The 15,640-nt window shown below is 45.0% G+C and overlaps 1 protein-coding gene across 2 annotated transcripts in view; it reads left to right on the plus strand.

The window, feature by feature from the left end:
- Positions 1-15,640, plus strand: part of LOC119382924 (relaxin receptor 1) — a 115,493-nt gene extending 99,853 nt beyond the window's left edge. Inside the window, exons 5-19 of one of the 2 annotated variants that reach the window (XM_037650839.2) lie at positions 1,229-1,300; positions 1,397-1,465; positions 2,296-2,367; positions 2,447-2,518; positions 2,627-2,695; positions 2,809-2,880; positions 4,352-4,423; positions 4,998-5,069; positions 5,170-5,241; positions 5,311-5,382; positions 6,078-6,507; positions 7,891-8,109; positions 11,541-11,742; positions 12,637-12,798; positions 14,389-15,640. In XM_037650839.2, coding sequence (XP_037506767.1) covers positions 1,229-1,300; positions 1,397-1,465; positions 2,296-2,367; positions 2,447-2,518; positions 2,627-2,695; positions 2,809-2,880; positions 4,352-4,423; positions 4,998-5,069; positions 5,170-5,241; positions 5,311-5,382; positions 6,078-6,507; positions 7,891-8,109; positions 11,541-11,742; positions 12,637-12,798; positions 14,389-14,564 — 1,903 coding nt within the window. In that variant the 3' untranslated portion in view covers positions 14,565-15,640. Of the gene's footprint in view, positions 1-1,228; positions 1,301-1,396; positions 1,466-2,295; positions 2,368-2,446; positions 2,519-2,626; positions 2,696-2,808; positions 2,881-4,351; positions 4,424-4,997; positions 5,070-5,169; positions 5,242-5,310; positions 5,383-6,077; positions 6,508-7,890; positions 8,110-11,540; positions 11,743-12,636; positions 12,803-14,388 lie in introns of both variants that reach the window. The other variant, XM_037650840.2, reaches the window with a different exon arrangement.

The following is a 15,640-nucleotide window of genomic DNA, read 5'->3' on the forward strand; positions in this document are numbered from 1 at the left end:
GAGATCACTTCAGCGGCCGTTTTTGGCGCCGTAGTTGTCCGCCGCCGCCAGTGTCCGTAACCACTATCGCTCGAAATAGAAAAATAAACGAAATAAGAAAGAATTCCAGGATGGAACGAGGTTCGAACCTGGGCCCTCTGCGTGGGAGCCCAGTATTCAACCTCTGAGCCATGCTGGCGCTTGAAACTGCTTTGTAAACAGGTCCTATACAGGCTTCATGTCGGGAAGGAACCACGTTAACATATGCAATATAGCGTGATAGAAAAGTAAAATAAGTACCAAGCGTTGCACAACGCGAATTCTGTAACCAAGCGTCACACAAAGTGAATTGCGCAACGAGTAGGTTGTTGAATGCTTCCAACCCATTACAAAGGGCTCTGAAATAATTCTTCATCGTCAACGGGCACAGCATCAACAAAGTGCGCATAATGCCTTACATGCGTTTAGCAGGTACCACGGCTCTCCGTAGAATGACGAAAAATGGCATAGTGCCTGCTTCCTTACTTCTCAAAAATTACAATGATTTATAGCGTAGTGGGTTCCTCGCAAGTGCACTTGTACTGGTTGCCAAGGAAGCCGATAAGCGCATGATCCATTTCCTCGGTGTCTCAATGAAGTTCTTCGCCCCCCCCCCCTCTCTCTTCCCCACGTCAACGTATGTTATACAGCATGGCGGGAGAGGGAAATAGCGACCGGGCGTCACCCAATGCAAATTACATAACTGGTGGGCCGTTTACAGCTTCCAACCCATTACAAAGGGCTGAGCCATAATTCTTCATCGTCATCAGTCATCGCTTCAACAAAGGGCACATAATGCCTTACTGGGCACATAATGCGTACTGGGAGACGGTGAGGCGAAGCTCTGAAGTGGGGTTCGTGGCATATCCTGCCTTACAGACGTGTAGCTTTTGCCCCGCTTCTCCGCAGAATGATGAATATTGGCTTAGTAGGTGCTTCCCAACTTCACAAAAATTGTGATTTATGGCGTAGTGGGCACCACGCTAGTGTAGTTTTATTAGTAGCCCCAAGAGAGCATGCAACGGGCTCTAGAAACGCCGCTCTTCCAGCTTTCGCGGTGACAGTGCTGCGGTTTCAGCGCAGGCCTGGCGTTTTTTTGCATACTTTGACAAAAACATATTTTATTTAATTGCCTCGAGGATCAATAATAGATGCAGTACTACCAGTTGACGCAATCACTGAATGCTAAATTTTCATGTCTCATTTTCAGTACGTTTACAAACAACAGCATGGGAATTCTGCCTCCAGGCGCATTCTACGGCTACACGAACTTAACGAGCCTGTGAGTACGACTCCGCTGCGCAGCGGAATTATAAACGTTCTCCTCATGAGATAACTATAGCCCGAGAATTGAACTAAAATGCTCAATTTATTGCAGGATGATTGTAAACTCCATAACCGGCATACAACCAGGAGCTTTTCGTGGGCTGGACATGCTACGAATCATGTAACATGATCTTCCGTTCTCAAATTTGAAAACTGCTGCGAAGGTTATGAACGAAAGAAATGCATTAGGATTCGTACTCATTGTTTTGTGATCACTAATTATCTGGTGCTTTCTTTAACGATGGTTTGTAACTGTTCCTTCATCCCAATAGTCAAACGAATGTCACGAATCTTTCCTGAAAAGTCTGACAATCGGTTACAACCATTAACCGTTCTTCAGTTTTCAGTTGTCGAAGGATGGGCGACCGAAGCGGTGACTTTCCTTCAATTTTAAGGGCAGCACAAGAAAAATCAACGTTTGAGATGGGAAAAGTTATCTTCATTAGCCTCTAATCTTTAATTACCTTTATTTTAAAATTTGATTTTCGATAGTATATTTGCCCCTTTGAAACTGCAGCTGCCGACAAGCAAAAATGGCAAAAATAGAGTAATCGAACCAATTTATACTGCTGACGTCAGACAACAGTTCGGTAACTCTATAACTTACTTGAGCTGAGGGACACGGGAGAAATGCAAATTTTTGTGTCGTAGCTACGTGTAAAAGCTTTGAGTGTCGTATTACCTGTCGTAAGAAGCACTTTTATGAATGCGATAGTCTTTAGTTTGACATGGTTTAACTTTGTTGGTGGTGATGGCTTTGCGACGATGTTAACGTCGCATTCTCCATAGATAATTTCCTCATTTGACCAAATGCCTTTGCATTTCATTTCATATCGTTGTACGTACACACACCACAAGCAATGTAGAAATTAGGGCCGGACTTCGAGCTCCCTTGACTCATAGTTGGAGTGTGTGACGATGACTGGTTCGAATGTTGTTGCTCTTTTTCAGGACGATTGAAAACAATAACATTTCTCGGATAGAAGCAAATTCGTTTAGCGGCCTCTACAACCTAGTTTGGCTGTAAGTTTACAAATGAAGGCACTGCGTGCTGATGGGCTTACAAATGCAAGTCAATATCTACTTCACTTTCGTCTCACAGGACGCTAAAGTACAACCGTTTAGAAGTGCTTGACATTGACGTCTTTGAAGACCTACGTCTGCTTGAGATTCTGTAAGTACCAACTCCCGCGTTTAAATCACAATCTCGCTAGTTTTTCTCGACACCTTTTTATGTCATTCCTTCATTATGCTTCTTCATTTTTTTTTGGCCTACATTTAGTAACATGGAAGGAAATGGGCTGAAGAGGATAGCTAAACCTTTCCCGGAGCTTGCATACCTCACGTGGCTGTACGTAACAGTAATGATTCGCCCAGTTAGCACGTGTAGTTAGCGGCTCTACTTTAATTTTTAAAGCACTGACCTTTACCAAACGCCTGGTGCGCTGTACTATTTTATTGCAGGGATCTCAAGAGAAACCAGATTGAGGTGATACACGCCGACACATTTGAGAATCTCCTCAACCTAGAAGCTCTGTAAGTATCCGCTATGACTAAAAGCAATATTGTGTAAATATGAAAAATACTTTCTTTAGGTTGTGAATAATAACATGAACGTTCCGCGATTTGTTGCCGCGTTATTAAAACGGGTATGCGCGTAAAATGATAAACAGGAAACTACTGGTTAAATATTGTTGCTTTAGTATCGTTTAATATGCACATGCTGTGCATGATTTTTCCAAACCAAAACAGAAACTCGGAGAAAAGCTGAATCATGGCGAGAATTTACAGCTTACGTTGAGATGAGATATTCCTTATTCGACGTCTTAGCATAACTCACACGGATGGTAAGAGAGTAATATTGCTTTTGTTAGAGTCTGTGCTCAGCTATTTGACTATTTCGACCTCCCACAAGTTAAGGGTCTATTTTTTTAAGATCTACAACTTATCATAAAGATAATTAATCTTACCGATATTTGACATTATAACGTGTTGCGCATTGATTAAATGAAAGAAACGCTTTTAGAATATAAAAGAAACGAAAGAGCCGTCTTTTCAGGTAAAGAAATACATTCTGCTTCTCAACCCGTATCAACCAACATTGTATCAGCTCAAGCTTTATTGAAAATCCTATCTGCGTCGCTGTCCTTCACCGAACAGGCAAAAAACGTTGAGCCTCTTCTGAACTTCAGAGGAAGGCTTACCTCGCGACCTGCGGGGTCGATGTCCTCTGAGAAAGGACGGCTCGCGGTCTTGAAGTACGCAGATGAAGAAAGATGAATGTAGAATAAACCCATCTTCGCTTATGCATTTTTTCATTCATTTTCGTTTTCCTCACTGCTTGTCTTCTTCTCAGCAGGTGACTCTGTCAATATGCCCGAGAATAAAGAACTTGCTTGCATTCTAGACCTCTCGCGCCGTGTTTTCTATTATTATTGTTACCTTAAATATGTATCATTGCTTTACTCTGGTTTCTATCTTTCGTGAAATGGGTTACTTGAGAAAAGGCTGAGAGCACAGTATAAGAGTTTTCTTAATTTCTGTCATGAGAAATTACGCGTTGCTTTTATTTGCTGCACCTGACATCTCAGTTATGCTGCTTCGCGCGTTGAGGAAACGAAGTCCTGGCTGCTGACGCGCCCTTTCCGTTTAGTCCTACCTAACAGAACAGGGCTATTCTCGAATTTCTATACGCTGCATACATTAACCGACTGAACAATAAACTGCGCTTGTTTATAGTCAGATACGAAAGGGGTGGACCCGTGCAATATGGTTAAAAAACAAAATTAGCGTAATAATATAGGCCGGTAAGTTTAAAAATTTAGGAATTGGTCATTTTTTGCGATGAACTGTAACCTGAAATTGGAGGAGCCGTTTTTATACTTTCGACTAAGTCGTGACTATGATATTAGAGGGGTGCGCATTTAAAGCGGTAGTTTTCTGTAAACCATGATCTGAGGCAATGAACTTCACCGTTCTGATTGGTGGATGTTCTCTTTATTTTCAGAATATTGCGGGAAAACCATTTGATGGATGTTCATGAAGAAGCGTTTAGGTATAACACGAAGATGCTGGAAATGTAAGTTGGTATATTAACGTTGAAAAGAAGCTGCTTGAAATATCTTTTGTTCGAAACTATGTTCGTGGCATATTCAAGCGCTAGGGCAGTTATGAGAATGATTAAACAAAATATGTTGTACCCGTTATCTTGCTTATTAATAATAGATTTCAATGAAGTATTAGTGAGCATATTGAATAGCTACTTTCACGCGTAAATTCTTGTAAAAATGGACAAATTCGTGTAAACGCTAAAAAAATTTATAACGCGTACTTTTTTGATAGCTGAGCTTGAGTGAAAGAAGATAGCAGATGAATAAATGATCCAGAAAAACCACGCAATGTAACGCAGTGTGTGACGTTTTATCGAATCTTTTAAAAGGTTAAAAACATAATATCGTCTTAATCTTCTTAAAGGGTCAACGGATTACAAGAACACTGCCGGCAGAATGGATTTAAGCAATGGCTTATGGTAGCGGCTGCTGCCGCTCCATATCCTGACCTATTAACAAAACGTTTTATAATGCATGCTTGGAAATAATTAGTGAAAACAAAGATTAAATGTGCGTTCAATTTTTTTCTTTATAATGAAACAGAGACCTGGCTGTCAATTTCTTAACGTTCGTTCGTCCTGGTTTGTTCCATGGCCTCCGAAACCTTAAGAAGATGTAAGTTGATGCATACATGATGCTGTGAAGCTCATTAGTGCCGGGGAGATTTTGAGTTTCTCATGGTTTTGAATTGACAAGTCAAAAAAAAAATTTACAGTGACCTGTCGGCCAACGCAATCAAGACTCTGCCAGTCACACTATTCCACAATCTTCGAAGCCTCAACTCACTGTAAGTAGCTATAGGATCAGCGTCGTCAAAATCAATGTGCAAGCTAAGCCTACTCTGTTCTTTTCTCAGGAATCTATCCGGCGTAGAAATTAATAACATCGAGATCCGACATTTCCGTCACTTGCCAAAACTGGAGTTCATGTGAGTGGAGCATAACTGTTTCTTAGTGATAAAAGTAAAATGATCCGAAAAGCTTGACTGAGCAAAGCAGCCTGTGCGGGAAAATGGACTTATTGGTAGTTCATAACGATAAACAAAAATGTGGTCTTATGAGTGTTTTTCCGCATCTATGGTTGTAAACCGTTTTGTAAGAGTGTTACAAGGTGTTAAGTAGTCCTGTGTTACTCAGGAAGGCAATCAAAAGTCTTTGAACTCTCCTCGTCATTGCCGCGGGCTCTTCGTGAATAACATCTTCAAATATCCGGTGCCTAGGACCATAGGCGTGCGCAGGGTTCCCTTTCAGGGGAGGGGGTGGCGAAGGTTCATCGTGGCGTCCCCCCTCCCTATTAAGTCAATGTATGGGACAGACCCCCCTTCTTAGGTGACTGGGGGGCTGCCCCCCCCCCCCTGCGCACGCCTATGCTTAGGACCACTCAACAAAGGCTGCAGACCATCGCTTCTCTTTCCCTGTAGAAGTGCATGTTAAATGCCCCTGGTGCTACAGTTGCTTGAAATCTACTAAAGTGTTATGCCATGTACTTCCTCTGCTATTTGATGGTGCAACTGTCTTACGTTGTGCGCAGAGTTTCATAAACGTATAACAACTGCTGGAGGTTGTAACTATGACTCATACATTCCTCCGTAAGGCTAAGAGTTGCGTGCCTCTGTGGGCGCAGTTACTTCAAGAAGTTCCAGTACTGCAGTTACGCGCCGTACGTGCGCATCTGCGCGCCCAAGACGGACGGTCTCTCGTCCACGGAGCACCTGCTGGTGTGGCCCGTGCTGCGGCTGTCCGTCTGGGTGGTCGCCCTGACCACGTGCGCCGGCAACAGCGTCGTGCTCGCCTGGCGCCTGCTCTCCAAGAAGGAGGACCGCGTACTCTCGCTCTTCATCCGGAACCTGTCCGTGGCCGACTTCCTCATGGGCGTCTACCTCGTCACCGTGGGCTCCCTCGACGTAGCGTTCCGCGACGAGTACAACAAGCACGCCCACCAGTGGATGTCCTCCTGGCACTGCACCCTGTGTGGCCTGCTCGCCATGGTCTCCTGTGAGGTGTCCGTCCTCATCCTCTCCCTCATCACGGTCGAGCGTTACCGCTGCATCAAGGTATATCCAACCACCGTTCAGCTTCTAAATAAATTAAGGTTTTCCAGCGTATTCATGGACACTGTCTGAAAACACCTGAAAAAGACTGACGGTAGTTTACTTTGTGCCGTCGTCATCGTCGTCGTAGCAGTATTAGGCGTCCTGCAGGTCATGTGATCACGTCATGCAGGTCAGTATCGAATAAATAAATAAATCGAAATGATGATGATAAACTATGATGATTCTGAGGATGATAAATGATGACGATGATCATGATGATACTCACACACACTCGCGCGCTTACAGTCTCGCTGTCCGGCGGCTTTCACGGCGCGGGACAGGCTTTAAATATGTATTTTTAACTATGCCCGAAAAGAATCAAGATCGTTTCGAATGCTCCGAAATACCCACATTATGTGTTACTGAATAAATATAGACTCACTCTGAAGTGCAATGTGCTATTAGATAAAACGTGCAGATCTGCCTGCGCTTAGCGCACATTCTTTCACCCAAAGAAATTTCCATGCTTTTTGTCCCGTGACGTTGTATGTTTTTCTGCTTGCGCTGAAACAGATAACCTGCGTCTCCTTCAATATTCTATCTTCTACTTCGATGTATCGTTGAGATCAGCGTCACAGCGATTGACTTTCGTAAGTGTAGAGGTCTAACAATATAGGAATGTGCATTGACTTTCTCAAGCTACCGCGCGAAGACGGTAGACAGTCTTATAGAATACCAACACACTTCATTGTCTTTCTGTACACATGGCGATCGTTCTTTTTATTGCGATAGCAATTATATCGACAGTCTCGGCTGGTTTTTGCCGTCACCGTCGCCGCCGTTATGCACCGCATATGTATAAGTATATATATATATATATATATATATGTCCCAAATAAAAATAGTTCAGAAAAATGTTTCCGAAGCGCGGAATCGAACCAGCGACCTCTCGCTCCGCAGCGCGTGGTGCTAACCACTATGCCACAAAACGCGGATCCTTCACGTAGCTAACCGCGAGCGTTATGTACACACCCTTTACCGCTGGCAGGACTCAGACGGCAGGCGCTTATAAGCGTTTCTTCATTGCCAGCGAGATGGCGCGAGGAGCGCAACGGGCGCATTTAAAAGTCGTCGGCCAGCTCACTCGCTTCTTCTAATATTTGCGCAGGGAGAACCTTGCCCTTCCGCTGTCTGCTCGCGCGGTATGCTGCCGGGGGGCAGATGTTTTTGCAGCGTAGCAGCGCGTCCATCACGGGGCACTGTTCTTGCTATCGCATTCATTGCTTCGCCCTTGCAGTGAAACTGTGACTTTTTTTCTTCGTACCGTGCTCGTACCAACTTCACGATATACGAAACGACATTTTTCATTTCTGCCTTAACGCGTTACCATTTGTTGAAATGCAGACGAACGTGCGCGCCGTGACGGTGACGGCGGCGCGCTACTGCTTGGCGATCGTCTGGCTGCTGGGTTTAGGGTTGGCCGTGTTCCCCGTGGTCAAGTGGCCGCAGCAGCGCGCCTTCTACTCCAGCAACGGCCTCTGTTTCCCCCTCCACATAGACGACCCTTTCATGCTCGGATGGGAGTACTCGGCCTTCGTCTTCCTAGGTGTCAACTTCTTCGCCGTGAGTATACAACTTTAAGGAATATACTGACACGAACATTTTCAGTATTTTTTTCCGCAGTCAAATGAAAGGCCAAGCCCTCAAGAGCTAAGAAAGTGTACTGGTAAGCATGAGCACACCCCGAAAATTTAATTGCGATATGTTTTTAAAATCTAGTTCCTGTTTCTTCCGTACCCTGACGTCACGAACCGTATGTGTTTCTCGTCACGTGCTTGCGCAAAGTGTCGTGATGTTTCCATGACCGCTCTGCTCCGTGGCTCTATTGGTGATGCACAAGCGGCCATTTTGAATGTTTTGGTACCTGACATCATCACAAATAGCCACACTAGTGCGTGAGGTCACCATAATTGATACTGTAACCTGACGTCACGATAGTGTCGATGTCAGTAGGCACGCCATTCGAAAATCGATTTTAATGTCAAAATGAAGTATCTTATGAGCATTTACTGAGACTCGCACTTGCTCAGCGCCGTCTCTGTGTTTAGGAGATATTTATGGAAGAGTAAACTCAGCTTCGAAGATTGGCGTCAGTATCCCTTTAAGAAAGCCTCACGACTCGTGTTGTCATCACCATCGTCATTGGACAACATTTATTAGCCGGATCACTGCACTCGCCGCATAGACCGAAAACACAGCGACCTCTTGCTTGGGTGAAAGGAGCACACGAGCGAAACTGCGATGCTGTAGCCACGCGTAGAGAACAAATCCGTCATAAGGCAATGTTCCCGCTTCAACTGGTGGACAGCAAACACGCTTGATTGACGAGCGGTATCGAGTTCTAACGTATCACATTTAAACCCATGCACAAGACGCGTACGCGTGTCTTCCCCTGGTATTCTTTCTCTTGGTGATGTGTTTCACCCTTATTCACTCCATTTGACTCACCTGCCTATCTCAATCTCCCTTTCCGGGCTTTCCTTTTCCCTCCACCATCCTTTCTATTATGTTTATTTGTTTTTGCACTTTCTCCCTTTCCATCCTCCACGTTTGTGGTTGGTAGAGAGTGTGCAAAGAGTACAGGTGCAAATAAAGAAGGAAGGCAGTTGCTGCCTCGAAGACGACAGGACTACTCGTCGAAACTTGGCGACGGCCCCTGTTCAAGGATCTCTTCAAACCTACATCTCCCCTGAACATGTCGCACAATGAGCTGCTTAAAAGAAAAAAAAAGGAATCAAAAAGGTTATTTCCAGCTTAAATGACATAGCCCCAATGATTAGCAGCTGGAGAGAGGGTGCGAGACTGAAAAATACGTGCCGTCAGCTGTCTGGGTCATTCAGGAATTCGACAGCGAAGTCTTACAGAGCCGCATTATCCGTAGTGCAGTTTTGATAGAGCGACGTGCCAGATTTTGTCAAATTGGGTGAGCGAGAAAACGTTCAAGCGTTGCAGCACTTGAATGAAAACGACTTAACAGAATCACGAAAAAAAGTTTATCATCGATTCTAACTTCTGGTCGTAACTCCTATTATGTAAGTAAGTCAGCATGTTGCTTTAAATTATACGAAACGAAAACGATAACTTAGGGGATACATTTTTAAAAGGCGCACTGTGAGATATCTCCAACGAAGAGCTTACCGTTATTGCTGACGTGTCAGAACAGCGCGAGAAATTCATACCGCCTCATCGCTTTCTTCAAGGGGAAGTACACATATACAGAGGTACAGTAACGGAGGTATATGACCCGATGTGTACAAAATAAAAGAAAGACGCTCCAGTTCTGAAAACTACAGGTCGTAACTGAAAAATAAAAGCGCTAGCAATCTTGCGACAGTACAGTGCCGGAAGAAAACATACATCCTGACATATACAACGGTTCGCGCTACTTAAATAAGCAAAGAAGAAGTGTTAGCAGTGATCTGGCTGCGCTTATAACGTTAAGCGACCAGGCGTTGATCGAAATCGTTGGCAACGCTATGGCGAGCGGCTTGGTGAGTTAGGCATTACGGATCATCTGCGACGTCGCTGGTGCGTTCTGCTCCCATTTAAATATTCCGGTCTGGTAGTTTTGATAAAGTATAATGTCGTTCCAAACTTGCCATTCCCGACTTTAGAAGAATTACCCCGGACGCATTCCCGAAGAGCGTCTCCCAAAACGGGACTTTCTTGTAAAGTTTCGAAGATTCCTTTGTTATGCTGATGAGTGCCAGCGGCACGCTTCGCTGCTTGTCAAAAGAGTAGCTCTGTCGTGCGCTTTCTTGACGCAAGCTTGCTCTCTTGACGTTCTCCATGAAATGTCTTCTAATAAATTGAGGCGAGCTGGCCTTGGATACTCAGAAATTCACTATTTGCTCCGGCGCTTGAATAAGATAAATAGCGTAGCTTAACTGCCTTTTTCATTACGTTCACAGCTCCGCTTCCTATCCTAAATTGCTTCAAACGCAGTGGAACGTACTTGATCTCATGACAAAATCTTCCTATAAACGAACGCCAGCGCATCAAAAAAAAAAAAAAAATCACTGTAGAGGCACTAGAACTACAGCTCAGGGTGTTGGGGGATTTTCGGTGCGCAACAATTGTGTGCGCGGGGAAAAATGTTTAGGCACAAAGAAAAGAAGACACTGGAGCTGCCTAAAGTTGTACTTAAAGTATATAGTGCTTCAGCCTTTTTCCGCGTCCACAGCGCTGTTGCCCACCGAAAATTGCGCGATACGGTAGGCTTGTTTACCTCTGAAGTGTTGATGGCGCGTGCCACATACATACACAGTGATTCAAACGACATTATCAGCCCACTTGGCGGACGATGCCGGTTTGGTCAGTGATGAGGTTTGGGTGACCACTGGACAGGGCCTAAAGTCTCCCTTCATTATAAGGGGGCGGGGGGTAGGGGCCCTAAGAGAGCGGCGACCTATATATATTCATACACACATACATACAGCCCCTCCTTAAAAAATGGAAGGGCAGGATGCGTCACAATGGTCCTCGCTTACATTACATACCACAATACCTCAGCTCGGTGTCCCTAGATTTCACCGGTGGCTTATAGAAAGCGCTGGTCCCCCAGGTAGATGATTATCGCGTTCATATTGCTCATAAGCGAAGCTCACCTATAAGAGCGGGGAATGTGGCAGAGGAACAATAAGGAAGCAATAGCGCATGTCTTCTTTTGTGTATAGGACATTGAAAAAGAATTGTCGAAGATTGCACTAAGCCGCGCAAGGCATGAAACAGCGAAACTGGACGACTCTGAAGACTAATCTGGTTGCTTTTATGCCGTTTCTAGGCCTTTGCTAGGTGAAGGTTGTTTCTAGGTTGCTTTTAGGTCGTTTCTAGGCTTGTCTATGTGTGCCTATACATATATCTTTTGTCCTCTCTTTTACGTGCGCTACAAGGAAACTTACGAAGATGCCCGCGCCGCTTATGTGCTACGTGCACGCGGAAACACACGCGAAAGTTGCGTGTCTCCGCTCCTCCTTTTGTCTCATTTTGCGCAGATGGTGCTTATCATGGGCCTATACCTGTCAATGTTCACGATCATCAGAGAAGACAGGCAGCGCGCGCGTCCGGTCACCATGAAAAAGCAAGAGGACGTGGTGCTCGCGCTGCGATTCTTCTTCATTGTGCTCACAGACTGCCTCTGCTGGATTCCCATCGTGATCATAAAGATTCTGGCCCTCTGCGAAGTGCGTATCTCAGGTAAGTTGAAATATCCATGCGAAGCTCTCTTAGGTCTGTCAATACCCAGAGGTCGTTTGGGTCTCAGTATTGTACACACAGCAGGGGCGTAGCCAAGGGGGGGGGGGGTTCAAACGCCCCCCGAAATTTTTCAGATTTGCTTGCGTATATATACACGCACACATACAAACACACACACGAACATACATAACGTATGGTTAACCCCCCCCCCCCCCCCCCCCGGAAAAAAATATCTGGCTACGCCCCTGACGCACAGGTAGCGAATGGGAGAATCCTGTCCCAAATGACCCACTCCGACTCGGATGCAATACTAAGGCGAATGCCTTAGATGCTTCATCAAAGACGAAAAATGAGCGTCGGTGGCGTTAGTGTCAGCGCGAAGTGCTGCAAGAAATGATCATCATGTGACGACATCGTCATATGTCTTCATGAGGTTAGAATGTCAAAATTTGTGACGTCATTATGATATTATCGTGATGTCATTATGACGTCACATAATGTGACCTAATACAATCGACTGAGGAGAAGAAGCACAAGGAGAAGATGGCTTTTGCCTTGAGTCGTGTTAGGCGAATGCTTAAGGGACCGTGTGACTTAAAAAAAAAAAGATTCCATGCTATAATACACAGATATCAGTCCTATCTCTCGCTGTCTCTTTCTTATTCTGTCTGTAAATTTGTCCTATGCGCTGGGTAATCATGTCTGATCAAACACGCTATGACGAAATTGTCATTGATATGATGCAACTATTTTCCTAACACCTAATTGTCAAAAATATTCACTTCCATTATTCGCATGCAAACAGATGTCACTTATCATAATACAGTAGCTAAGATTTTTGATACAGCAATGTCGCATGAATGCATTACTGAGCGGATGTTATGTTATTTGCAGAGAACGTGTACGCATGGGTCGTGGTGTTCATCCTACCAATCAACAGCGCTCTGAACCCGGTCATCTACACGCTTGCAGCACCGACGGAACTGAGACGTCGCATCGAGAGGTTCTCACAGCGCATACTCAAATGCCACAAGCAAATCGAGTGCATGTTGACCAGTAGGTACAGATCTGTACTTTGCTGACTATTTTCACCCCAGCAAAAGCTTTACCTTAACATATTGGTACCAACATACCAGACCTTTCAAGAAAGTGTAGAAATTATCACCTAATCACCAATTGTATTATATTAATAACGTTAATCCTACAATGAAATGCGCAAATAGGGTACGAACAATCAAAGATTGCACGCGAACCCTCATTATAATCACTCACATTTAAAGAAGGCTTTCTTTTTTTCAAACGAGGCACTTTTTGCGCAGCGGACATCAATACTTGTGCCATAATTGCTGATTAACTATTTAGCGGGTTAAGCTTAATAATTACGATCTTGCAGGCACATCATGTTACGCGGTGCACACGTCGAAGTAAAACTAACTATGGTTGCAAGTGTGTAAATTAGTACAAATTCTGAGGCTACGACTAGGTTCAATATTGTTTATTTACGAAGACTGGAATAAAAACCTTTTTTAACATTATTTCATCGCGTAGTGGTTGATGAAGTATGTGCATAAGACGGTAGGTTGAACACCAACACATGTTGCGGAACGATTGCAGAGGGTATTTTAACGCTCGAACTCAACTCGATATACTTGCTAAGTGCATGCGCCGCGCGCATTATAATGTTTCGATTCTGTGCCAGGGGAAGGGGTGCGTAGCGAAGACGTGAGATTTGTAGCTTTATAGTACGAAGCGGTAAGGAGTCAAAATTACTGTTATAAACCTATTGGAGTAGGGTTCAGATTTCTTGCCGCTAGGCACTATCACAGAGCCGTATCTGTTTCGAGTTGCCAGCGAGGACACTAGAGCCCTTATTTTAAAAAAGACACTTACACTTGAACTCTACGTAAAATGATATTCCAGCCAATCAGGATGATCGACCTATTATTTGCGAAGGCGGTCGAAAACGAAGGTGCTGAATGGAAAAGCTACGTGAATTTGGGCCTTATACTCTGAATGCGAAGCCTGGCTAAAGCATGGGAGGCGATGGGAACTGGGCCCAATTACGCTATCACGTTTCACTCTTGAAGGCGCAACTCAAGCATCCTCCAAGTTTTTCTTCATTTTTGGAGGACAAAGAAGAGGAAAAGGTTCCAGGATAACAATAAACTTGAATTTATCAGCAGTGGGTGAAGAAATGAACGCTGAACCCATGAAATATACTTTCATAAGGGGACTTCTTTGTCATTATACAACTGCACCTGTTGCCCTGACAAAGACACGTTTATTTAACGTTTCTTCTTTCAGCTACGCCCATAGGCGTGCGCAGGATTCCCTATAGGTGGGGGGGCAAGGTTTCATCGCCGTGCCCGCCCTACCAAGACAACATGCTTCACAATGGACGAAAAAATAAAATGAAAATGAAGCGATGACGTGTTTCCCCCCACCCCCTTAGGTGATTGGGGAGGGGGGGGGGGGCTCTTCCCTTTGCACACGCCTATGGCTGGGCCTTTTTTTGTCTACCCATGCACTGTTGATCACTTACAACTTTGCTAACTGGCGCAGCCTAGCGGCTGTGTTCTGTTCGCTTGTAGTTTCGGCTAACTGGTCACGGGATGATTGATGCTCCTTTTTTCAATTCCCTCGCAGGTAACAGGACTCCGCGGTCGTCAGTAGCCACTCAGAGCTTGACCGGCACAGACATTGCCTCCGCATCAACGGACTGCACATCGGCTGGCGGCTCGTACCATCCCATGGCTCGCCAGTCGATCGCCGCCATCCACGAGCTTTCCGAGTCTTCCGAAGCCGACGACACAGTTCTCTGAGGAGTTTCAACTGCGCCAGCGTAACAGCGCGGTTATCAACCGATGTCATGACACACGTGTTTCCCCCTTCCTCTCCCCGCATCTACACGACCCGCGACACGACCGTAAATGATGTACTACGCTGTGCTAGTGGCGACAGGTACACGGGCGTATACACAAAGGCTCAGGACTCTCTCACGTCCACTGTGGTCGCAGCTTTGCTGAGAAAGAGCGCGTTGTGGCCATTTGCATAGTCTTCGAGGAAGTGTATTTGCAAAAGAGGTCGTTCAGCGCTTAGATCGAGGCGATGCCTCACTGGCTTTCGCTAGTACATATTAAGATGCTCGCGCTCTCGAGGCACATTCAGCGCCCGTGAGTTTGAATGGTCGTGAAGAGTGTTCGCAAGGAAATGGTGGACTTCACGGCGCCAGTGGTTGTAGATAAGCTCAGTTCGTCAGTGACCAATTCATTGACGAAACATTTCATTGATCATGCCCTTAAGGTGGGCTCTGTGACAAGGATGATCTGTGCCGGGCTTCGTGCAAGCTGTTTCTTTGTCTGGAGAGCGTATCGTTGCATCACTGTGGTTTGTGCCCAATGTTTTGCGTCGTCTGTGCTCCTTACATCATGTGAAATCGTTGATGACGATGCGCCAAGTTTTTATGAAATGTATCGCAAAATGTACCGCAAGCGCTACACGTCTTAAGTTTGAATACCGGCGCTCGTTTATTGCTCATTGCCAAATCTCCTTGCATCGATTAAGCTCATTTCGTCACAGAAATTATGAAGAAACATCTGAGCCATCAAATGGTCGAACTTAGGGAAGATTTATACATACGACGGGCGAGGTCGCATTACCTAATCTGCCGTGACTTTGTACATAACAGAGGCATGTCTATTCGTATATTCGCCATTCGCGAAATCAATCCCATTAGGAGTGCGTGCAGCTTTAAAAATTCTGCGTACGCAAAACAGTTTTATCGAAGCGAAAGTTCTAGCGTCTATTTCGCTTCGTTCAAGATGCTATAACGTCAACGCAGTCTTAAAGGGGTCATAAGCACCCCTTGGGCTTGTTGAAAAAACACAACCTGCGGAAA

This window comes from Rhipicephalus sanguineus, chromosome 2 (genome assembly GCF_013339695.2).
Source record: "Rhipicephalus sanguineus isolate Rsan-2018 chromosome 2, BIME_Rsan_1.4, whole genome shotgun sequence".
NCBI classification, from domain to species: Eukaryota; Metazoa; Arthropoda; class Arachnida; order Ixodida; family Ixodidae; genus Rhipicephalus; species Rhipicephalus sanguineus.